Here is a 26,729-nt window from a genome sequence, read left to right as displayed (position 1 = left end):
TATATGGCAAAAAGACTAACAAATTGAAGCAGTGAAATGGCTGCGGGTAAAATGGAGGCTCAGCAGCCATAGAACCAAGAGAAAGTACTATGAAGCAGAAAAAGGCATGGTTACTTGTCTTGTGTCAAAGCACCACTGCCTCGTGCCCTCCAGGAAGGAGACACTAAGGTCATGGAACAACTTCTGTTAATGCTTGTGCAATTTTTTTGTCCTGATTTCCCCAAAGCTCAGGTATTTTGAACAGACTAAATTTCACCCTTTATGATAGATAAGAAAACACACCTTAAAATTACATTTTAACATCCAGTCCTCGAACACCTTACATATAGCTATGAAAGGAAATAGGGTGTTTACACATTTGGACAATATTCGACTGACTTTTACTTAATGTTCAGTTCAAAACAAGAGAATTTCACAAACTGTATCATTCTAGATGAGACCCCATCTCTCCTTGAAGGCATATAGCAAACAGAGGTTTCTGGCTAGCAGTAACAAAAGCAATGTAGAGTGCTCGTGCTATCTGCAGCATGCAACACAATTCCAAAATTTTCAGGTCAAAAGGAATCAACAGAACAAGCATGCAAAATGCTAACCACTAATCCAGTATAATCTGTTTACAACAGAAACAATAAATTTTTTGGATCCTCTTTGCAAATTTAATGTGGTTGCAGAACTTGAAGGAATGTCAACAATCTTCTCAATTAAGTAACCTTCTCTTGTTAAACACACAAAAAGGGAGGAGGGCAAATACTGCTGGGGACCAGCTTGACCTGGGTATCAAACGCAAAATGAGCACTCTCAGTCACATAAAGCAAGCTGGATTCCCTAACATTACCCAAAAGAACATACAGGATTTTGCTCTCTTTGAAATCTGGTAGAAAACAGCAGCAAAGGTGGGAATTTTTCTGATTCAATCTCAGGTCTGATGCATGGAAAACCAATCCTGCAACTTTAGATCAACTGATATAAAAGAGTGACTAGTCATGCACTGACTATTTTGCTATTGATGTATACGACTGATTTAATGCTCAGTTTGCCTCTTTGTTTGCCCCCATTAATTAGGCTCAACTGTTCCAACTTCCCACTCTTTCAATCCCCAGTTCTTTCTTAAAAATAAGTTTGCCCTGCTCCGATAGATACCATCTGTTTTAACAAAGAATAAATTAGGTCAAGTGAGCTCCACAGCCCTGAGGGCTGCTTTCTGAGCCCCAAAGGGGCTAGTCCTCATTTCCACAGATGCCTACAGAAACCATCAGACGCATTTGTTGTTTACAGTTATTACAGTTATGATAACCACTTCATACCATGCCATGTATTAGTCCTTCTTGGTAGCTACAAACAAGACAGACAATTCTGCTGAATTTCAGAGATAAAGTAGGCAAACTGTATCAGATTACACTCTTACTACTCAGTGTCGAATCTGTCTGCTCCTTAATTTGTATTCTCTTCTGATAGAACTTCAACAGTCTAGCAATACACATCTTAAAAGGCAGAGGCGGCTTTCATTATTCTTGACAAAGAAGGGGAAGAAAGAACACAGCAAAGGAGAGGAGCCTGCCCAAGCTAATCAGAAGATTAAATATTTTAGAGAAAGAAGGGGAAAATCATATGACACAAGCAGCTGTGGACTTCTACAACAGATAAGCAAAGTAACACAAGACGAGGATTCTGGACATCAGTTTTGTTCAACTTATTCAACACACAGACCAGTATCAAGTCAAAACGGCTTGCAGACTCAACATGCCCAAAGTCTTCATATTGTACCACAAAGCAACTATGGGCTGCTCTTCATAACCAGCACCCTATACCTCCACCTTCCTAGAGAGTTCTGACCTACACGTAAAGAACACAACAGAGAAAGAAAGAAATTTAGAGGTTTCATATGCTGCATATTGTTCTATGTCATGTTATTAAATAAGTGACTGTTATGCAATACCTTTTCCAAAGCTTTTGTATATCCTTCAGTTATCAAGTGTCTAAGAGCTTAACAGCATAGAAAACGGGACCAAACTGCCTCATGCAGTGTTTTCCACACACAGCTTTGCCAGAGTTCCATGACTTTGTTCATTCATCCACTGTACTATTTCTCAGTTTCCAGTAGGAACTAATTGGAACAAGAGCATGTTTTGTACTTAGCAACAACATAAGACACTAGACAGAAAAAAAACTGCCCTCTACATTCCTGGTGAGATCACCACTTTTTGCAGGATAGAACAGTACTTGCCCCAGAGATACCACTAGAAGTGCTGTTCCAGTGTGATCTTTTCTTACTTCTATTTTGGATTCATCCCTTTGTCAAGCCACTTTTCAACTCAAAGCTCAGTATCATCAATTCTTTATCTCAAGTTGAAAAGAAATCAATGCATGTTCTTAATACAGCCTTGCTCCTGTGCTCGACTCAAAAGATTCACAGCTCCTGCTTGTCCTGCAAAAAAAGGAAAGGGAAAGGGAAGGAAAAAGAAAAGTCCACTTCTTTCCTGCTTCCAAATTTCAAAGGTCCTGCATATGTCTCAGTTCTTTCTTACTGTGTACAAAGAGAGTCTGCAACAACGCAAAACTATAACTGTACATAACATTACTGAACTTGGCTTAGCCTATTTTCAATTTCCAGCAAGATTTGATATGTCAGAGAAGAATACTAAGCAATAACGTCTGTAACTCCTGGTGCTGAATCATTAATTTAATTCTTTTTGAATTAAGAATCATCAGGAATCACCACGTGAATTAAAACATACCAGTCAAGCTTCCTGTTTTTCCAAACAGTTTTGAGGCATGTTCTTGATTTCAAGAACAATTTAACAGAACAACCATGGCAGGAGTTATTTTCTAATTCCAGATAAATTGTTTTTTTTCTGGCTCACAATCTGATGGGTATCTCTGAAAATACTATAAATATCTGGGTGTTTTTAAACTAAATTATCAGAATATTTGGATATTTCTTCTTTCTCTTCATTGTGTATGAGCCCCTGCTATTTCAGAACAGAATTACAGAATATTCTTAGTTGGAAGGAACCCACAAAGACCACGAAGTCCAATTCCTGGCTCCACAAAGAACTACCCAAAATTCAAACCCTATGCCTGACAGCATCATCCAGACACTCCTTGAAATACAACAGCTTGGGGCCATGCCCACTGCCCTGGGCAGCCCGTTCCACTCCCACAACCCTTTCCCTAACCCAGAAGCTGCCCCTCCCCTGACAGCTCCATGCCGTTCCCTCGGGCCCTGTCGCTGTCACAGAGAGCAGAGCTCAGAGCTGCCCCTCGGCTCCCTGTAAGGAGCTGCAGCAGCTATGAGGCCTCCCCTCAGCTCCTCTGCTCAGCGCTGAGCACATGGAGGGACCGGAGGGACCTCAGCCACTCCTTGTAGGTCTTGCCCCCTACACCCTTCACCATCTTTGTAGCCCTCCTCTGAATGCTCTCTCTGATTCCATGATTCATGGTATTAGTAAAGAGTTTCAATCTACATTTATAATATAACTCAAAATGATGAATCCTAATCTCTCTCCAGATACTGTTTAATTTTGCATCTGCTCTTGTGAATATGTACCTCCCACCCCCTAAACTGGGATTAGTACTAAATTAAAAAAGTTTTGAACTCAATGTCCCAGAGTTAGTTCAAGCCAAAAGGAACTAAATCCTATTTTGCTGTGAAGAAAGAATACTTGAAATTTACCTCTGATAGGACAAGGGAGGATGGTTTTAAACTGAGACAGGGGAGGTTTAGGTTGGATATTAGGAGGAAGTTTTTTCACTCAGTGTGTGGTGATGCACTGGAACAGGTTGCCCAAGGAGGCTGTGGATGCCCCATCCCTGGAAGCATTCAAGGCCAGGCTGGATGTGGCTCTGGGCAGCCTGGTCTACTGGTTGGCAACTCTGCACATAGCAGGGGGATTGAAACGATGATCATTATAGTCCTTTTCAACCCAGGCTACTCTATGAAACTATGATAAAGAATGAATTCTTGTAAATCATTAATACTCAGTTTTTCACTTATTCTGATGAACTAGAATTGCTTTCCAGTGATTTTTTCCCTCCCAATGAATGCAAAAATAGAGATTTTGAGTAAAACATGTGTGAGAACACACAAAAATCACATACACAAAAGCTTTGTTGCACATTCTCACACGCAAATCTTTATCTAAAATGACATTAAGGCTTTCTCATCATTATCTTCTTCACATTGTCACATTGTGTACATGATTGATCTGTTCAGTTGCTTTACTGACATTCTGCATGGAGATATTTAGCTTGTTTTTACATTAAAACAAATCTGAAGTGTTTTATTTGTCACTAGGTCAGGGACTTTTTCAAGCACTTCTAACTAATGGGAGCTGTCATTGTCTTGAACATTTAAAACAGTGCCTATGTAGAAGATACAGCACAGTTCAGGCACTTAATAAATTGTTCCAGTAGCTTTTGTTCTGTCAACTGCTGTAGTCAAACCTATTAGCTTCTATATGTCGATGGTAAATTACTTTATGTACCCACAAAAAAATGGAAAACAATTAAATAAAGCTGACCAATCTAAAGAAATCAGCTGTTCCCCAAAAATATGTTTTCACCAAATAAAAGTTAACATTTTGGAGACAAAAGAAAAAAAAAAAAGGCTTAGGAATACAATAACCCAAGAAGGATTTGAAGAGTCACCTCATTCCACAGAAATTGAAGTTGCATGGCATCTGATAAATGTCAGGGTTACATGAAACACCATATGTCCAAATTTTTACAGCAGCATCATTTAAATTATGAAAAGCTAAATACTGGTACTTAGTATCTAACACCTGCTTAGCCACTTTCCTTTTCAGACCCCAAATATACACCTCTACAACCTTCTAAGATTTACAGGATTTATTATTTTTTTTACATAATCAGTGTATTTTGGTCTATCCCACAATTGATGTTGCAGATACCTTTCTTTTTTTTTTTTTTTTGTTTTTTTTTTTGTTTTTCTTTCCAGAAGAACTACTTGGTGCACGTCATTCCCACATTAATTCAAAGAAAGTATTAGGCTTAATACCCTTGACTGCCCTTCTAAAAATCAAATGGAAAATATCTTTCTGAAGTACAGAGGTTTATTATTGCTAAATGAATGTAAAAAAAGTCACATTCTTTGTACTTGACCAACACTGGACAGAAGCCTCTGAGGGACTGTTACCTCTTATAATAGTCACTTCAATTACATTTCACTTCAATCTTCATGCAAAGTAGTGCTAAAAGAGAAGAAAATCAAGTGGGACATTTCACATAGTACACAAAATCTGTATTTTAGAAGACTTTTAAAAATATCTATCCACTATTTACTGTGGTATTTCTAGAATGTTTTTAAAGTATAACATTGAAGAATAAATTCTGTAGACAGATCAGAGACTTTTATTTAAATTATCAGCACCTTCATTGAACATCTCAGGAAATAACTAAATAGCAAAATACAAGGTTCAAGATACCATAGGATATGCTGTGTTGTGTGTTACTACAGAATCAAGCATAGAAGATCTTTGTGCAGAAACACACTTGCAGGTGTATATGTTTAAATATGAGCAAAACTGAGAAACTGAGACTTAACTAAAAAGGCCAGGTTGAAGTCAAGATGCATTAATATTCAGAAAGAAAATCCTACCAAAGCAGAACCAAAAATAAAGTTCACTGTTGGTCAGTACCCACATTTGGCACTTTAAAAAAAAATAATTAAAGATCAACGTTTGTTTCCCCTCAATTTTTTTTTCTTTAACTTCCTTTAAAAAATAATAATAATAATAAAAAAAAAGATCACTGACTTGGAGCTAATTCACGATGCCAAAAAAAATACTGAAGACAAAGCCTGGACAGTGAGAAGTTGTTTAAGGCCTTGAGGCCTCAAAGTTCATTCTTCACGCTTACACCTCTACCTTAAGCCTAACATTTTTCAAAAATGATAAACTGGAGTTCTTCCTTCTTTCAAAAATATGAGTTTACCGCAATGGAACATACAGTCCTGTATAATCTCTGTGAGTCTGGACATGACAGTGTATGATGGATGCGTCCTCAAAGGCTGTCATACTCCTTGCCCTGCTGCCATGCCTGGTGAGAACTTATTAAAAGACTTTCCACAGCCCAAAGAAACAGTAATAGTAAAGTTGCAGGCTGATCTTGTAGAAGAAGCAACTGATCTTTTGAACTATAAACACAAACTGATAAGACTTTCTCCATCTTATAAGCATATGATCAACATTCTCCTCACACACCTTGAGCTGGAATTACCTCACCTCATTATAGAACAAGCTTGCCTTTGAACAAACTAGGTAAACCTCCTTCCCAAGGGGCAAAAAAAGGCACTTCTGTACTGAGTTGAGCAGTTACATGTATCCAGTTTACAAACCCAAAGTACCTATTTTCCTCTGCTAACCCTGCAATGGTTCTACCTGTGTAGGTTTGACAACCACACTGCAGAGGTGACATTCAGATACATTAAATTTCCTGATTTTATTACCAGCCTCAAGGCTACATGGCCTGGTGGGCACACACAGGATTTCAACACAGAGAAACAATATTAACACAGTATATGCTAATTTGTATAAGGAAAAAAAAATAATCTGAGGGTTTAAAAGAAATTTATTAGTAGCCCACTAAATTCTTCATATCTGTCACCAAAACTATGCCAAATGATACCTACATAATTTTTCTTTTCAATCACACATAGAAGGAGTTCAATGAAAAACTCAATATAAGCCAGCAATGTGCACTTGACCTAAAGATCCACCTTACCTTGGGTTGCCTCAAAAAAAGCATGACTAACAAGTTGAGGGAGGTGATTGTCTCTCTCTGCATTGCTCTGATAAGATCCCACCTCTGTTCAGCTCTAGAACCCACAACACGTGAGAAACACAATGAGCTTTGGAAGTGGGTCTGTAGCAGGGCCACAAAGATGACCAGAGGGCTGATCTAGTAGGTATCCGTGCCTGTGGCAGTGGGGTTAGAACAAAATGATTTTAAGGTCTCTTCCAATCCAAACCATTCTCTGAGTCTACAACCTTCAGCAGTGTCAAAAGGAAAACAAAACAAACAACACAATCTCATGAATGTGCTATTAAAAAGAAAAAAGTTAACTCATTCACCTACCATTTTTTAAAATAATGATGTTGTGTTTAATGTCTACTTATTAACAAGAAAGAAATACAGTTTTTACAGGTAATAATAGCAAAATCATGCCGCAAAATCATGCCTAATTTGCAAGTCTTTATTTACAGATACAGTCTACAATTTTATATAAGCTATTGAAGCTTATGTAGCATAAAAGTCTTCAAAGGTACTTTAAACTATTTTAATGCTTACCTTACGCTTCAGCTGTTATGCAGACAAAAAATAGAAAAGGATTTCAACTAAGCACTTTTCAAAAAACTAGCTCTATCTTTATTCTGAATAGGATATACTGAAGATTTTCATACTATCATATTACCATACTATCACGTTTTCATATTATCATATGCACAAAGGACTCAGTGTTGTAACTGCAGCAAACAAACGCCCCTCTGGAAATGACCAAAATGATCTAAGCTATAATCAGTACATTGGGTCATCGGGACTCTGTAGTTTATTTTCTGTAAATTTAGTTTTACACAATAAATCAAGTAGCGAGTCAAAAAGAATCTTCTCCTAAAAGACTATTTCGGTATTCAGTCTGGAACACTCACTGATTTATTTTGAGGTAAGGGTTAATAAGATAACCAGCAATTCACAAGTGGGACAAAGTGTTCCTCAAAGGGAAGGCTTTGTTTATATGCCTAAGACGGTATCAACTGATACTCCTGAGAGACTACAGAAAGATGCATTAGGCGTCTAGAGTTTACTTCACATGGTCATTACCTTTCCACATTTACTCATACTATACCATACAGAAAATAATGTAACATTGTCCAAAGCAAGGAGGTGAAATCACTTTGGCACCAGAACGAACATAATATTCTCCATATAAGGAGCTATTATGCAAGAAAGAGGAAATAAATCTAGAATATCCAAATAAAGTTCTATCTGATACAGAACTGGAACAAACGCATTAACACAAATATTATGTTTCAAAATCCCAGTCTCAGAAATCCATTCTCAAAGCATTTAGAAGTTTCCAAAGAAAATCTCTAGAAACTATTATTATTGATAAAAGTGAAGTGTAAATATTCTTAGTGTTAATATAGAACACTACTAAAGACATGTGAATGTTAATTTAACAGTCTTCTTTAGCATAAATACTAGAGTACAATGGCTGAAAAGGACTGCTGGCTTAGATTTATCCTGTTACTTGGGATTGTATGGACCACTACATAATTTCCTACATAATGCAAAAACATAAATCTAACCTCATATAAAGTTTTGTTACTTTCTCACATCAGTTCAGCCTGCTGTGTGGACTTGAAGCACACAGAGTGGACAGATATTTCTTATTGCTTCTACCATACAGTTTCTAAAAAGGAAAAAAAGCCACTGTGCCAGCTTTCCACAGTTCAAAGCTAATTGCCTACATCAGTCTTACGCATGTATCTCTTTCCCTCTGATTTTTTTTTTCTTTCTTTCTTTTTTTTTTTTTAACCGCCATCTAGCCTCCCTCCAATGCAACTTTGCTTTGATGACAGATATCTGAGTATCTCTCAAGTAACCCCACAAATCAACAAGCTACTACAGGCTCTTGTTCATCATTGGCAAAAATCCATAGGTAAAGGTGGTGACACCATTTTGGAGACAACATTTTTTCTGTGTTGAAAAAGAGTGTTTTGTAGCTGGGAATTTGCTCTAACAAGCAATGCTATTGTATTCCTTCTACCTATTGTAGTTTCCACAGAAATAAACAGGAGACATTACTTCCAGAGTGACCTACGAATATAACGACCAACCTATACCATATATAACACCATGTGTAGTGTGAGAATGTTCACTTTTACCTCTATTGCAGCTGTTACAGAACACTACTAAATCCCACTAATACCACAGTACTTGCTTCTTTAAATTGCATATAATCCTTTATAATACAGATCTCAAGTGTAATTTCTAGTTACAGTTTTGTTCAAATTTGTCTATGATTTCTATGCCATTAAAAAGTAGGCTTTTCTTAAATGTTATCTGTCTGTTCAAGGACTGTTTCCATTAAAAAAAAAAGAAAGAATAAGTCACCTTCAAATTCATATTTTAGACTTCGAACAACACCATAAATAAAAATTTACAGAAATCCAAAAGAAGGGAAACAGAAAATCCCACTCTAGTGGAATCCTACAGGAGCACATACCTTGACACAAATCCTTTCTTAAAATTGGCAAATGGACATAAAACCTGAAGCACTTCTGAGTTCTGCCAAACAAATTCAGCTTTTCAGTGCACTGAGAAGAAAAGACCATTTAATTCCTCTCACATGCAGTGAGTTTAGGCTGATGAAATTTCATCCTTACATCTTCCAGTGACATGCAATGACCCACCTCAAGTTGCAGAATCTCAGCTTGATGGTGGACTGCATTTAGCCACTAACCTGCTGGTGACTAAGTACAAAGCAATATAGTGGCGAATTACTGATATAAACACAAGGAAAAAGAAATAATAAATTGAGGTGTTAAAAAATGCAATTTGTGACAACTGTTTGGACAAATACATTGACTCAGTACACACGGACAACTCTCTATCCTAAGTGCACTGGCTAATCTAAAACACGTCTCAAATGGAAAACAAAACAAAACACAAGTCCCCTCTCCATTATCTGCAACAGACAAAAGCATCAGAAAAGCAGACAAGAACGAAGTCGCAGTGCTGAGACCTAAACATGAGCAGTTCATGATTAGTATCACCTTTCTCAAGAATCTCCACTCTGAACAAAATCTAACATTTAAAGTACTGCATGGAAACCAATTATCAACATCTGAGATGTTCCAGTAAGTCTCCGCCCCAGGCCATGAAGAGTTATTTCTAGGAACTTAACTCATAATATTCTGCCTGATCATAAAGGATATCAACTGTATTATCTGATAGTAGTAATAGGAAGACTATTATTAGATAAATCATATTAATCGAAACACAGTTTGTAGTTCTATCAGTTACAGTTATCGTCTAGCCCCCATAGAGAGCCCTTCTTCCTTGCTCTCGCTTTCCAGTCACCGAAACAGTCGCATTCATTAACAGTCCAACATTTGAAATAACGCTTTTATATCTACATAAGAATATTTTCCTCTAAATTTTCAGCTATTTCTCACTGCTTTCCTATGAATACCTTCTTCATACATCAAACTGGGTTTTTTAAAATATTTAACTTTTTTACATACACTCATTAATCCAAGCACAGGTTAATTTATTTTGTTGTTTACTGCCACGTCTGCTTCTCAACTCTCATTCTCATCCTCTTGTTCCATAAAAACTCATAATAAGTTATTTGAACCTAGCTTGACAGATTTAAAAAGAGGATCACAGCCTGCAGTAAAGAGAGCGAACAGTAAATTCAACACTGTTTTGATGGGACAGACTAAATTGCAGCTAATCAAATTCACGAGTTGTAGATCTCAAGGCAAGAGTACTTGACATACCCTTGTAAACTACTTCTCAAGAATGGCAGCATCAGTGTTTATTAATACACTAATTTGCAATTATAGTTGACAATAGCACACTTCTCAGTGGAAATGCATTTTCAGTTCTTCATTTTAAAGAATAAGCATTTTAATATAATTCATAATTTGGGAATTACAATTAAAGAAATAGCGCACAAGCACTAGTTCTGCACAGGTCACTCTGGAAGCAAGGCCTCCTATTTCTTTCCATGGAAACTACAACAGATACAAGGAGCATGATAGCACTACTTGATAGAGCAGATTCTCAGCTACAAAACACTCTTCTTCAGGATTGTTACCGCCATTTCACAATGCTGTGGAACAACTAACAGTCTCAGAAGACAGGACAGAGACTGAAGAAACTATGATTTCATAGTAAGAGGTCCTCCTGCACCACTGATGGAAAAATGGCACTGCACTATCCAAAATGGAGTACTAATGAAGCATGAGTAGAAAGCTGCACAAATTACTAATATCTTCGTTCTTGATATACAAATTAAATGTTATCAGCTGTTTGTGCACCTGTGGTAATCCTACTGAGTAGCATCAATGCTTAAAAAGTCCCTACTTTCTCTATACTGTTATTTTTAGTCAAGTTTAAAAAGTTCCCTACTATTTAAAATTATATATGTACTGCATGATAAATTATTCAGAAGTCTTCGCAGAAAAGGATCTGAGTTGCTCATACAACTAAGCAACAGAAGGATCTCCGAATGAAAACAAACAAAAAAGAAAACTTTTTTTGTTGTTTCTTAAAAACCTCTGCTCTTCTGACATCCCCCTCAAATGTTCCAGCACCTCTATGCTTTCTTCCCTTCTCCATTACTGAAATCACTGTTTATTTCAAGCACTGTATTTTGAAGAAACAAGGGAGGCCAGGTAACAGTTATGTTTGTTCTCAAATAACACTGCTCAGAGTCTCTCTATCAAAAATGAAAAAACAATTAAGCTAGAAACTGCAACCAGCCTGGGATTATCTGGATTTCTGTTACACTCAATTGCAAGCAAAAACATTTATCCCTCCTTCAAATACTTTAAATGCCAAAACATGTGAAGATTAAAGAGAAGTTTTTCAGTGTATTTTATAAACTGGCAACACTTACAGGTAGGAGCACCCAACTTCAGGATATCAATGAATTCACCACTACAACATACTCAAACAAAGGTATAGCTTTATCTGAGCATTCACCACTGTTTCTGTCTGTCGGCCTCCTCTAACTACCCATTCACTTCAGTAGTTCCCTTTTCACTAAGCAGCCTCTATTAAAATATAAATAACAACCAGGCAACAAATTTAAAAATAGTTATTTAAAATTATATAGAGGAATGAATCATTGTCTCCACACATATGATTTCAAAGCACTTCATTTGCAAGTAAACATTTAAGATCAAGACTCAAAGAGAAAATTATTTATATAGCAGGCTTTATCACCAAGGAATGTGTCCAGGGAATTCTTAAAAGCAAGGTGAAACAGGCATACTCTAAGATCAAGGACTGTGCAACCAGTTCCTGCTTTAAAGCTGAATGTGTTTACCTGAAGACATCAGAAAAAAAACAAGGCTGTTGAGGAACTGGCTAATTAGAAACACAGCCAGTCATCTTCCAAGTTTCCCACTTCACAATATTGTTTCTCTACTTAATATTATCATATAAATCAGTCTCCTCTCAACAAATAAAGCATACACTAGTAAGTCACATCACCTACAGTATACTTCATTTATATTTCATACTAAATGAATATTAAAAAAGAAAAAAGAAAAAAACTTGATAAACAGGATTTTGAAGGCCTGTTTCTCAGTTTAACATCGATGTCAGTCAAGTTGAGCATTTACAGAATTACAATCCAGTCACTTGTACATTTCATGCTAAACTCCTGCTTGCAAAATTATGTCACGCTACACTATTTTGGGGTGCAGAGGAAGACACCATTTCAAAACAGCTTTCAGATGCTGCAATACTGTTACTCCACAGAATGCACAAGACCCACTCGAATTGTCCTATCACATATTTTGAGAGCACTGTTTTCCCAGGACAACCTCAAATCAAGCAACAATGCTGCACACTGCCTAAATCACAACTGACTGCTACAGGAGCACTCAAAATTGTAGGCCTACCTACCAACTAAGTAAGCAGCACTGAAAGCAGTCATCGCCATCTCCAACAAAATATGCTTTTAGCTTAAATTAAGTATTACAGACAAGAGTTGAACTCTTTCCACTTGGACATTTAGAACAAAGATATAGTTTAATAATATCACAGAACAGCTTACATTGGAAGGGACCTTCAAGATCACGGAGCTCCAACCCCATGTCATGGACAGAGTTGCCAAGTTTATTTTATGAGTGCTTAAAACATAAAAGGGAAAGCTTTCATTGGCTTTAATGTGTCAAGAATGGCTATGCCCCAATTTGTTTCTACTCTTTCACTGATGGAAGACAGAATGTATACAACACACATTAAATACTCTTTTCCCCCGGAAGAAATGTATTTTCATTTCATTTAAAATATTTTGCATTAACCTTGGAGTTGTTCCTTTTTTTCAGCTTCTTTACAATTCCAATTACTTTCTTTGCCTCTAGTGGCTCTGTCTTGTGAATAACGCTGCCTCACAAAGCTTTTTCCCAGCTGCATTTCTGAACAAGGAAGTAACAAAACCTAACAGGAAGCAAGCAAAAATTTCAAGAAAAATTCCAAGGAATCACTGCTACTCCTGGTGAAAGTGCTAGAAGAGGTGCAGGGAGTTTTTAAAAACAACTATTAGAAATTAACTGCAATTCTAGAAAACTTATAGAATACTTTCAAAGTTATTATATTCCACTATTTCAAAAGATATCCAGGAATGAGAAAACTTTACAGTTACAGTTGCTAATGCTAATTTATTGTAAGTGGCTTAAAAGCATGCTGGTAACTAAATTAAAAAAAGAGAAAGAAAAGAAGGAAGGGCAATGTTGTTGATTCAGTGTGACTTCTATATCCACCACTTCTGACTATGATAACAATATATGGCAGAAGTCTTCAGAAGCCCTTGAAATTCACAAAAAAATCAAGAAGAGTTTAGTGGCATCAGAACACAAATTCAGGATGCAAATGCAACCTGACACATTTTCATGAAAGAGATGACAAGAATCCCAGTTTAGAATCCCAGCTGACCAGCAGCTGTCCTCATTGTTTGTTGAGTTCCCCAGGGACACAGAAGGTTGTTTTACCCATTAATCTTCCTGAAAACAATCTAAAATGTTAAAATGCATACTCTGAAGTTATTTCTGGCAGGCTCTGCAGAATTAAAACTGTACACGCTATCATCTGCTGCACACAAGGAGCCAATACCAAGCTGGAGGGAAGAGGATGAGGCTAGAAGTCTGTCATCAATTTTGGGGGAGGTGGCTGGAGTCTGCTATTACAGTACTGACAAGTTTTACATAAATACACTCAGCATCCAGCCTCTTAATTTGTAAACTTGCCATCCATATAACTATTACAGTTCATCCTAATTAGCAGATCAGCAAGGTAAAAATCTTACATCCAGTTTAGCCTGTTTTTGAAGAGTCTATATCCCTAAACTATCCTGAAGCGTTCAATTTGCTGACTGGAGTACTACATGAGAGACATGAAAAGGAATACAAACCAGATATTTTACTTTAATCTAGAGAGCTCCCTGAACCTTTTCTAGTAATGGCTGTGTCATTACCATAAATATTTCAGATTGCTCAGTCCCCAGTACAATCAGAACAACATTTAAGCAAATGTTAAGAACTCTGTATAAGAAGGTGTGTCATAATGAGCAACTACTCCAAAACTCAATTACTGAAATAGTGGGGACCCAAAATGGGCACTTCTGATGATTTTACCGAAGTATTACCTCCTTTGAAAGTATCATGTAAAAAACAAAGAAACAAAAAAGCTTAGCAGTACCAGGTTTTCTTCTTTTATTTTCCAAGTAAAAATATATTGCTTTAATAGCTCTAGTGTTTTTTTAAATGCACAAATGTGAGGTGTACATGAGAAAAACAAATATGAGTATAAATCACAAGCTGCAACTTCTTAAGTGATACACCCTTCTGCCTAAGGTTGCCTTTCCAAAGTAGTCCAGTGAGTACACAGATTAGACCTCCTGAACTCTTGCAAGTTGCACAGTAGAGTCAAATAGAAGTTAATGTGACCTTTATGAAAAATCAGATCAGAATCCATCCTTGGAGAATATTAAAAATATATTTACCAAGCACAAGGGCATGCTGCAGATACTGTGTTAATGCTCTGTATAAATAAAGAATTGCAAAACGTTAAGAGGTAACCAACTAGGAAGTCCTATGTAACTAACTATACACCCTTATAAAAAACAAGCAGAATACTTTCCCATATTCTTATCCTTTCTACATCAAACTACAGGATTACAGATCTTGTTCGTAATTTTATATAAATTTAAGTATATATGCATGTATATTTAGAAGTTTTGTAAGCCCATAAGGAAAGCTACAGGTGACCTTCACAATGAATAGCCAGAAAAGACACAAAGTGCAAAGAAGGTTCTGCATACAATTTTTACACTTAGACCCTATAACTGTTGGTGTAAGAGCTACAATACACATTGCAAACCAAATAAGACCATATAATCTATCTTTTATTTTCATGTTAAATGAACAGTTGACAGTAAGAGTCTAAAGATTAGAAAACTGGATACTTCACAAAGTATTCAAATTAGCTCAGAGACGTAGTTGGACTTTTCTGCTCCCCAACAGACCAATAACATTGTGGGTCTTTAGTGGAAACACAAAGTCATGGATTGAACCAGTGATTGAGCACCTGGTGTGAAGGCAGGGCCAACCCAGGGGATCTCAGGTGCATGCAATACCACTGAGTGACCAGCAGGGGTGCCAAGATCTGATTTAAGACCTCATTTAAGGGAGTATCTTGTTAGAGACTCCTGCTTGCTTAAGGCCTTCTGAAGGTAAGCAGTTTCTTTCCTTTGTTTCTGTGTCCACAGCTGTTGTATTTGAGCAAACCCTCACTTGTTGCAGCCTAGCACTTTGCTGCTCTGCTGTTACTGCTGTGCTTTCCAATGCATTACAGGGTCACAAAGAGGAATGTAAGGAGCAGTTCCAATGATCACAACAACACAATCACAACAACAGTCAACCCTAGGGCCAAGTGCAACATTTTGTTGTCATTGATAACAGACATGAATATGTTCTATCTCATAGCTGAGTCACCTAGAAACAATGCTTCCTTCATTATTTTTAACATTTTTTCTAGTAGTTTGCCTCAGGTGAAGCATACTGAAGCAAACCGACTGATTCCCCAGAGAAAAATCACAACACATTTACACAAAACTTGCTGTTGATCAATTAATAGTTAGGCTATCAAATTCTCCCAGTGGGGATGGGAGTGAAGAAAGAAAGCAACTGAGTAGGAAGCCTTCAGGAACAGATGCCATAGATCACCACAACTGAGGACTAGATGAAGTAACTGTCAGAATTCACCAAAAATGAATTTTAGACTTCATTTACATATACATTTGAAGAGCAATTCTGTGAACATCTTCAAACTGCCTTTAAAATGCATCTATATGCATTTTAATACAATCCTTTAGAATAAGCTCAAACTTAGCTAAACTTACTTTACTATCATAAAAGCACAAGTGCTTTGGCACAGTAGTATTGCTAGTGAGGCAAACAGTTAAAATCTAGTTTAGGTACATCTATAAAAGAGAACTCTAATAGTATACTGTATGTACAATACAGGTATGTTCAGAAGAGCATATTCAGAATAAAATGAGTATGTAAGGACTTAAGGCTTCAGCAATATTTCCCCCATTCCAGCAGTGCTTTTGCCTTTAAGAGGAAGGGCTTAGGCATTTACATGGATATAGTTAACCTGCTTAAATTGAATTGTAAACACAAATTATTCAGAGTTCACTAACACTGGGGCTCTTAAACTGCATAAACACAAGAAGGGAGCTTAAGTTAATCCCCATGAGACTGCCATTTTAGCATTTTCAGAGTGCTCTTCAGAGTAGAACAAGACGTTTCATTCCTGTTTAAATAAGCTTTCCAAAATGATAAAACAGCATTAGGCTCAGAAATTTTATCTTTTGAGATTACCAGTGGGTGTCAGGCAAAACTGCTCACAGAAATCTTGTTTCTATTTTACACCCTGCTCCTTTCAGGCTTTAGAAGGAGGCTGGGAGCATTCACTGCTTCAGAAGTAACATCTTCTCAAGCACTGTCCCCTGAAATCACTTAAGAAAGAAGTCTTGAATTTGCCAACTTAGTGCTACCGTCACAACTGAAATTAATTCAAAACCCTTCAAGTATATTATAACTACCCAAAGTAAAACAATAAACATAATACAAACGGGTAAAGATTTGAACGTTTATTTGACAAAAATTAACAAAGCAAGACTACAGAAATTCAAAGAAAGAGAATAATGGAATGACTAATAATGTGTTTTGAGAATAATGTGTTTTGAAAATACTTTTCTGTCCTGTAACATTTCACTCACATTCCAATATACTGTTTTATTAACTACTTTCACAATTCACCTGTCTTCCACGTAAATTTCCTCAGCGTACATTTACAGTCCCTATGTGAAAGAAGAGCTCTAAAAGAAATGTGCCCTTCCCTATCACCAGAATATCCCAGATGCACGCAAAACAAAGCACCCAGCACAATTTTACTTACCAACTCACTGCAGTTGCTGAAACAGCCCCAAAATTTTGCAGTATGCAAGGAAAGCAGAATGCTTTACCAAGGCAATGTATTAAACTACTCCTTAAGCTAATGCTAAAAATGTTTTACATTAGAAAATATCAACAGTAAGGGAGACGCGCTGTTTAACCTAAACTAATTTAGTTAAGTACAGCTTATGCCCAGACAAGTCCTTGCAAGGTAAACAAGAAGTTCCCATCTCCCACTTCAGGAAAACTCATTCTGTGAATTTGTCTGCGTGTCTACACTCCTCACGGCAAACAGAAGCAGCACATACACTCCAACACCCTTTTCTTACTTTTGATATTTACCTCCTGAATATCCAAATGATTACTATTGCTGTCCACTGCAAAAAGCCCAGGCAGGCAAACTCTGGAATCTAAACACAGAAAAGCTGAATCAAGCAGTAAGGATGCTAACAAAGTTCGTATTTCAAAACTAAGTACGTAAATAAACAGAATCTATTTCTGTTCACATTCTCTATCTTTTCAAGCTTGGGTTGATACACAACACTTTCGATGATAGAATTTTTCAACAGTACCTCCAATTGGGACATTAGTTCTGTTTAAGCAGAGACTTTCTGTGGAGAAGGTGTGGTGTTAGTTGCTCACAATTTTGTGGGAGAGGAGTTTTGCATGCTTCTTATTTCTGAAATATCAGAACCAGTTTGATTCCAGATGATTTGCATCACAGCAGGCACTTCTGTGTCTCTCTGAGCTACTTACAGGACTTAGTAGATTATTTATCTTCAAGAAGTATATCTGAGAGTCAAAGCCTATTCTAAAATGTACTAAGTTCTCAACATCAGAGGATTTCAAATTTCTTTCTGCAGTTAACTACATACCAAAACGTAGCTGCAGATTTAATAGGTGACAGGCAAATACTAAGTAAGCCATTTACCTCCACACTGACTTTAAAACCGAAAGGCAGAAAAGCAGAAATGTGAACTTTCAGATTTCACATGCTCAGACTTCTTTCATATACTTTTCCTTTTCTGACCTTCCTTTTTGAAAGGCAGAAGAGAGTAATTGTTTCAAACCATTTTCTCCAGACTAAAATAAGAACAATAACCTTATGCAAAAGGACCCATTGCTGCTGATTCCACAGTAAGTATCACAGTGCTCAAACAAGCAACAGAAGAAAGCTGAGTCACACCTGGTCATTCTCACCCTTGATCAGCTAAAATGGTACTAAAGGCTTATTTTTGGATAAGTATGATGTTGTGGAAGGGAAAAATGAAGCAAGACATTCCACAGAAGACTGAAAACAAAATCCAAGTAATTTAGCTAGATGACTAAAGTCTCAATGATGTACAAATGCAATGGTGAATTCAGGTCACCATTACAGTCACAACATTCAGACCATGTTTTCTTTCAAAACTTGTGGTATTTAAGAACATTGCCAAGTAAAATTGGTGATTACTGTTTATCATTGCAATATCAAGTAAAGGTGACAAAACAGGAAAAAAATGCTCTCACACCTCCCTGAATAGTATTCAAAACAGCTGCTCTCAGCAGCAAAACCAAAACTAAGGCTTAGCAAGGCTTAGTCAGAAACAGAAAAGATATAAGAGAAACCTTAGCCTTGTGTGGAAGTTTTCATTTAGACTACATAGAAGGAAAATAGTCCTGTAAAGTCCTATACACGAGCAGGTTTCTTCTCACAGTATTAGACGGCAGTTCTGTACCTACTGTCCCTATGGTATAAAGTCATTTAAAATAGATTTGGCTAACATATTTTGTCTGTGAACACATTGAAATTAAGTATTTAAAAATATGTTGCTCCTTACTTTTCCCATGTACTTTTTAAAATTTTCCCATGCTCAGAAAAATTGCAATACTCGTTTGCCCAATTTTTTATTCTGCATTTGCTTCATTTAAAGCACACCATGGGAACAGTTGTTTAAAAGAATCTTTTCAAATGAAGATGTTATTAAAATATTTCAATCAATTTAATAGATTTACAAAACCTGATTTACATTTAAAATGTACGCTATGGAATTCATTGCACTTCAAAAAATGGGCAGGAAACTTACCTCGCAGGAGAGAGGGCAAGAATAAGTTTGTCACCCTCCTCTACCTAGAGCTGCCTGCTACTCCTGCACTAACCTATGTTTAATTTGGGAACATAAGATTTCTTCTCTCGCTTTCACTTACCTGAAAGTAAAGAAATAGCTTCTACATCTCTTTCACTTGTACTTATTACTCCAGTTTAGCTATGTTATTTCTTCACTATGACGTAACTAAAAATGCAGTATCTCCAGAGTATGTGTAAGGTGTCCAGCTGCAGACACCAGCACCTGGAATAGCAAGGGTGCCCTTGTTAAAAGCCCAGCAAAGCCAAGGATGATTCACTTACTGTTCACAGTCTTTCTCTTTCACAGCCCAGACGTACAAATGTTTTGAAACTGATAACATAGACATGGCTGGGCCATGAACTTTCAGCAGTTAAGTTTCAGTGAACGTAGCTATGACATTTTTGCTTCTGTGCAGCATAGTACTGCCACAGCCTTGGCACAGATGAGTATTTATCATTTAAGCTCAACTGATTCACAAATATTTCATTCCAGCCTGAGCAGCCGTTTCTGAACATACTAAGCAAACACACGTGGCTTAATCTCCGCTGAAAAGAAAATCAATTCAAAAACAAAAGTGGAAAAAAGACACCTTCATTTGCTCTGAAGGCAGAGCATGTACTTTTTTAGATAAGATGGGTAGTAAAATAAAAAAACAACCAACCAACAAGACAACCGTGTACCTGAAAGCTCAAAGCCACAACTTCAACCTCTCAGGAAGTAACCTTAAAGAAATGTTCTTCCTGTTCTTAGTGCCAGAAACCAGTCTGCACCCCACTCCTGGTGCCTGCTCCAAACTCGGAACTACCTTATAGGCCAAGTTGCAGGGTAGTGCCCCAAAAAGCAGACTCTAGTCTCTGCTCTCAATATGTTTTACCAGAGAGCCTACAAATATCAAAGCCCTGGGATGTTTAGGGGGAGATAATTCCCCCCCACCAAACACTGTGCAAAACTGTGCTTACTCTCTTTTTGCTTTCTTTCTTCTCTCATAAGGAGTTATTTGCTAAACCAGGCCTAACTTCCAACAGAAGTCAGAGAGCAGCAGTTCTAAGCTAGCCTGCATTGCAGTGGTCACATTAGCAGAGACAGTAATCCTCTCAGCCTACATAGGATATTAAAGCCAGCAGCTGTTACCTTCAAAGCAAGTACCACTTTTTGTTTTTATTAAGAACTTTATTCTATCCTCCAAGAGGAGGTGCCCAATCCCAAAGATAACCATACTCTCACAGACAGTAATGCAATTTATTTATCTTATATCCTACTCGCACGCAGAGGTAGGAGCACGGAGCTTACCTCCAGACTACCACTTTCCTGCAGATAGTTTCCAAGGCTGCCCTTCTAATCCTGAGTATGTCTACAAGCAACACTGATCCTAGTAGGGAAGATACCAGAACTTCCCATCCTGTAATTTCCAGGTGTCCCCCTTCATGCCATAGCTATCTCCAAATATCTCAGACAGGGCACACACAGCTTTCGAGCACACAGTCAAAAGACAGTGGCTGTTCTTCTCACAGCAGTCAACCTGCACACAAGGCTCTGTACTGCTGTAGTGAAATTGATGACAGTACATTCATCTCCTGTACTTCTGCAAGGAGATCAAATAAAAGGAGGATAGGTTTAACACTAAGTTAACCACAAACAAAAAGAGTAGATACACTCATTCAGTACACATGATATAAACCTAAACTATATTTAACTTATTAAACAAAAACAAACAAACAAAAACTTTAAGCCAAGCAAAAAACATGCTTCTCAAGCTGCAATTCACCTTCCATAGCTTGCAGCACATTGAACTGCTTGCCCACACCTCAGCAGCACCACAGCCATTTCAGGAGGGCACCACGTCTTCAAGTTCACAAACTCTGCCACTTGGAGGCTGGTACAGATATGTTCACTTTCAGTATCACTTTGAGGCTGCCAATTGCTTCCTGGTCAGAAGCGAGATCCCTTCCCTCCTCACAGCCTTGTAATGAGGAACGCAGACATCTTTTGAATCTACTTCAAAACCAACTGAAAATAGACCAGCTCAGCTTCTTGTTTGAGGTAAGACCTCATGTATACACCTGTGACATAAGACATCACATCTTGTGTTTTGTCTTTTTCCCCACCAACAAATGCCAAAGTCCAGAAGAGATGCAAATACTCACCTACTCAGACAGAGTAGATTACAAAAATATGAAGAGGGGAAAAAAAACAAGAAGAAAAGAGTGCGGGTAGGGAGAGTGTTTTCCCAGCATTGCTAGTGCCATTAGAAGTAGCTGCCTGCTCCTTTTTACATTTTTTTTTCCTTCTGCGTTTTTACATCAAGTAGTTTCTCTTTATTGCAATAATAAACTTTCCTCTTTCTTAAACTCTAAGGAGCACTTTAAAGAACATCCTAACAAGCTATGCTGTTTAAAACCATCATCAGGATTATTTCTATGCTCTGAAAGTAATGCCTCTTACTTTATTATGCTGGCCCACATCATCAGAGGCGGATGTTGGTGGTAGGGGAGCAGAGGTTGAACCTTCCTACCAAGATCCTGTTACATCTTGCTGTCGCACAACAGATGGCAGCACAGGGGCAGTCTGTCCAAATGGCGCCTGACATGGAAGTGCATACGAAGCAAAGGTGTGGAACTGAATTTCTCCATGTGGAAAAAATGGCACCCTCTGACATTCCTCAATGCTTGCTGAATGTTTATGGAGACGAAACAGTGGATGCGAGCACAGTGAGGCAATGGGGGGTACATTTCAGCAGGAACAACAGTAGGTTACCTCTGCTGGTGCAGATTTTTACAAGCTCAGCATGCAGGCTCTTGCTCACCGCTGGCAAAAATGCATAGCTAAAGGTGGCAACCATGTGAAAAAAAAAATGTGCTTTGCAGCTGAGAATTTGCTCTATTAAACAGAGTTTTTGTGCTCTTCGTGTCTGTTGTAGCTTCCTTGGAAACAAATAGGAGGCATTACTTTTGGAGCAACCAACATAAATTTCTTCATTGGCCTCAGCAACATCTCTGTGACTACTGCATTCTTTAAAAATGAATGTTTTCCCATAGACTGTGCTCCACATGAAGTCATAATCCTTGGTGATGACAACTGTATCCACAGCAACCGGCTGTGATGTAACAAACGAGCCGAACCACTCCTGGCGGAGTGGAAAAAAGCATCACAAACCTTTCTGGCAGACTCTTAGGAATCTCAATTAACGTCTCAATAAAACGCCTGTTGACATTTCAACGTGGAAATATTATCTCATAAAACAACATACTCCAAGAGAAGGTAATGTTGTCTTCACCAATCACCACACTCCTAGGCCTTTTCAACTCCATTTTTAAAGACCTTTTCAAGCCACGAATTGCACTAAGAGAGGGTTTCAATCCACCTTACTGACTGAACAGAGCTGAAGTGAAAGTCGTATCTGCAGTAGTTGCTAGAACAAATCTATCCAAAATCCATCCAGAGATCTCTAATGAAAAACGTCCAACTTCTGTACCACTGAACCTTCAGATGTTCAAACCACGCACAAAACCAGCTGTATGTGCACAGCGGGCAGATGTTACACTGATATGAACACAGCGCACATCACCACTGATGGTGGATGTGTCAGGTTATTAAGTGCGTGCATTTACACCTCAGTGCTGCTGATCACAGGAGCCTTTCCGAGTGTGGCAGATGTGGGCTGTAACACTGCCTTTCACCAACGTTCAGCTCTAGGGCAAAACACCTCCGCATCGGCATTCAGGCCAGCAGAACGCTGGGGCTTTGAAATACACTTAAACGCATTCAGCTAACTTGTTTGATCTCTCACCGGTCCTACGACTGTATTTAAATGATGAATTTCCATCCCGATGCACCCAAATGCAGCTAAGCCAGCCGAAGCAGCTCTGTACCGGAGGGCGGCCGCACTGCCCGCAGACGGCCGAGCCGGGCGGAGCGCTCCTCGGCTGCAGAGCCGAATCGCACGTCGCGCCCAACGCGCCCGCAATGCCCGCGCTGTGCCCGTACCACAATGCCGGGCGGCACAACGCCCGCCGCGGATGTGTGCGTGTGCGAGAAGGGGGCTGCCCCAGCGGCACCTGTCGCCCGTTAACGGCCCAAACTCCCGCCCCGCCGCCTCAGAGCGAGCGCTGAGCGCACGGTTGCGGGCAGAAAGGGGGAGTGCGGCGACAACGGGAAGGGGACGGAGCGGGGGCCGCGCCCGCCGGGAGCACCTGGGCGGCTCTTTGTTCCTCCCCGCTCCCGCCACCTCCGTACTCACCCACGGTGGCCAGCGTCTCCAGGTCTTCCAGCTTGTAGGCGGTGGGCTCGGGCGCCGAGGGCGAGCCGGGGCCGGCGGGGCTGGGGGCCGTGGCGGCGGGCTGAGGAGCGGCCAACCCCGCCGCCGCCGCCGCCTCGCCGCCGCTCTTCGCCCCCATTTTGGCCTTGGCGGCGCTGAAGGCGTCCATGGGGCCGCTCAGCGCATGGAGGGCGGCGGGGCGGAGGCGGACGAGAGGGAGCGGCGGGGACGCAAAGTTTCAGTCTTCAGCAGGCGGCGGGGTGGCTGCGTCTCGGAGCTCGAGCCCGCGCCCGCTGCCACTGCCTCGGAGGGGACGCGAAGCCCTTCAGCATCACGAGCCGCCGCGCCGCCCGCCACCCACAGCAGGAACAGCCGCGCAGGCAGACAATAGCGAGGGAAAGCCCGGGCGGGCCGAGCCTGGCTACGCTGTGCAGTGCTGTGCCGCGCCGTGCCGAGCCGCGCCGCGCGACACGCCGGGCGGAGGGGCGGGGTCTGCCCGCCGCCGCTGCGGCACGGGCCCGCAGAGGGTGGCGGGGCGGGGGCAGGCGCGGCCCCGGCTCTCGGCGGGAGCGCGGAGCTCGGCCCTCGCCGCGGGCGCGGCCCCGGGGAGGCGGCGCCAGGTTGGGTGTCGCGGAACTCCGGCGCTTTGCGCTCGGTCTCACCCGACCCGAGCGGCGCTGCTGCCGCCCCGAGAGGTCCCGCGAGCCCCCTCAGAGCTGCTGTCCGCTCTCTTCCCTCCTCGTTCTCTCGAAAAGTTTGAGAGGAGCGGCGGTGCCCGCTGTGGTGCGGCTTCCTGGCCCACCTGCCTTGGAGTTGTCGGTGCCGGGAAGGCTTTGCCAGTCCCGAGCGCGCTGGAGAACCTCAAGCACTCCCCACTCAAGCGTGTCAGAAGGCTGTGCATGACTGTAACCTCTATTTTCAAAGGGGTAAAGGTATGGCTACGCACAGCCCCAGAGTTCCCCGCTGCAGCCCACGATGAGGTGATGGGCTATGTCCGCACTGAGCTGGCTAGAAAGGCCCCTCACCCAGCACTGAGTTGCTCTGGCCGAGGAACAGTTGATGATTATACTGAAAGTCGGGGAAAATTGGTATGTGAGCCAAGTTACTGGGAAGAGGTCATGTGAAAACGGGGGAGGATTTCCTAATTTTTTCCATGCCTTGTTCTGGCCCAGTTCTACACTAATTACAGCTCCTAGCCCTCGCTCCAATGAGTGGAGTGTGTGTGAAGCTGAGTGTAAGGTTACGGAAGTGGCATTTTGCACTTCTTTTGTATTGCATGCAAATACATGATCCGATGACTTTGGTGTGGAGCACATACAAGGATAATGAGAAATAAGTGTGTATGCATACAAAAATGAGCATCAGAATAGAAAATGTTATTACTGGAGAAGAGAAGGCTCTAGGGAGACCTTATTGTGGCCTTCCATTACTTGAACAGAGCTTGTAGTCAGGAGGGGATGGATTTTTACACGGTCTGATAGTGATAGCACAAGGGGGAATGGCTGTGAACTAAAAGAGGGGGGATTTAGGTTAGGTGTTAGGAAGAAGTTTTTTACTCACAGGGTGTTGAGGTGCTGGCACAAGAGGTGGCTCGCAAACCTGCTCATGGCAGTGTAGTTGGAACTAGATAGTCTTTAAGGGCCCTCCAATCTAAGCAATTGTATGATTCTATTCTATGATTTGAATTACAAACTCATGTATCTACCCTTTGAATTTTAAAAGATCCCTGTGGTCTTGTTCATAGTTGTGACACTCACAGAATGTATTATCTATTTTTATCTTTTGGCTTGTTGACGTGAGGGTTATGACTAATTTGGAAAAATGCTAGGTCATCCCTGCTTCCTGCCAGCCTGTGAAACGAATCATCAGTCAAGGAGGATGACATAATTCTTGCTATAAAATTTCAAATTTCCGTACTGTGCTTTTTGAAATGTGTTACTATTCTATTTACTATTTCATTTAATTTCATTTTGCATTATGTATCGTAAGTTTTGTGTACAAAAAATTACTGTGATTCGTGCCTTGAATGGAATATGTCAAAGATGGAATGGATGTATTTCAGGAGTTGGATTCGATGACCCTTATGCATCCCTTTCAACTTGGGATATTCTATGATTCTGTGAAAGATTCCTTAAACTGCAAATTTTAAATGTTCTGGTGGACTGTAAATTTATTTTGGTCAAACAAACCAACAAGCCCCTCTTAACAAGAATGAAAACATCTTGTTTAAGATAACTGCTTGAAAAATAAACATTCATACGCTGAAGAAATCTGAATGTGCATACCAATATAACTTTGTAGAAAGATGTATGAGCAAGTTATGATCAAGAAAGACTACCCTAAGTTCAGTCTGCCGAAGATGATCTTCCTGAAACCAATTTTGTCCTGAAAACAGAGAAATCATTCACTGCTCAGCTGTTAAAGAGGACAGAAAATACCATATAGAAGGTGTATTTCAAGTCATGTTCCTGTTTATGATATGAACTTTAGTGATTAAATTTCTTGCATTCAAGAATTTTAAACTTCTTTTAAAATCTCCTTCTATACTTCAGTGCTTTGTGGCTTGTCACATAGCTTATATGGCGAGACCCATTCAAAAAGGCTGCGATTCAGTGAGGTCTGTAAACAGTGTTAGCTACATTGAATTCAGCATCCATTTTCTTATGATGAAACAGCCTCGTGCTTACTGCTTTGCTAGCCTGGTATCCAAAGCACTTGCTAGCTGTAGTTGTAGCAATCTAATTGTAATGTTTATATTTAATGTCAACATGTTATTACTGTACTTTACCACCTCTGTATAACCTACTTAGAATTTATCTTGCAGCTGCCAATTAGTACAGTATTTCAGGGAAATAAAATGCCATTCTTTCTAAATTAAAAGAGCCTGAGAATCAAAACTCATAATTTCATGAACTACAGGTTGAAGTAGAGCTGCCCACTGCGTAGCAGTAGCAGATATTAAGCTTAGTTTCTTGCCCAGTTTGGTCCACTTTGTAGGAAGGTCTGCAGCCCTGTTCCCCTTTTGTCTTTCACTTTTGCCACTATTTCAACTTAATATCTGAACATTTGCTCACAGGTATTTCTTGAATAATCTTCTATTTTCCCTTATAGGTAATGCACAGTACTCATCTTTTTCAGTTTTCT

The 26,729-nt window shown here is 39.7% G+C and overlaps 1 protein-coding gene across 2 annotated transcripts in view; it reads right to left on the bottom strand.

Annotated features, from left to right (window-relative positions):
* Nucleotides 1–24,072, bottom strand: part of PRKX (protein kinase, X-linked) — a 55,316-nt gene extending 31,244 nt beyond the window's left edge. The window contains exon 1 of one of the 2 annotated variants that reach the window (XM_015277728.4): nucleotides 23,568–24,072. In XM_015277728.4, coding sequence (XP_015133214.2) covers nucleotides 23,568–23,754 — 187 coding nt within the window. In that variant the 5' untranslated portion in view covers nucleotides 23,755–24,072. Of the gene's footprint in view, nucleotides 1–21,095; nucleotides 21,206–23,567 lie in introns of those variants that run through there. The other variant, XM_040661450.2, reaches the window with a different exon arrangement.
* Nucleotides 24,073–26,729: the final 2,657 nt, after the last annotated feature.

This window comes from Gallus gallus, chromosome 1 (assembly GCF_016699485.2).
Source record: "Gallus gallus isolate bGalGal1 chromosome 1, bGalGal1.mat.broiler.GRCg7b, whole genome shotgun sequence".
Lineage (NCBI taxonomy): Eukaryota > Metazoa > Chordata > Aves > Galliformes > Phasianidae > Gallus > Gallus gallus.
The sequence above is the reverse complement of the archived record's forward strand: the minus strand, read 5'-3'. Positions and strand labels throughout refer to the sequence as shown.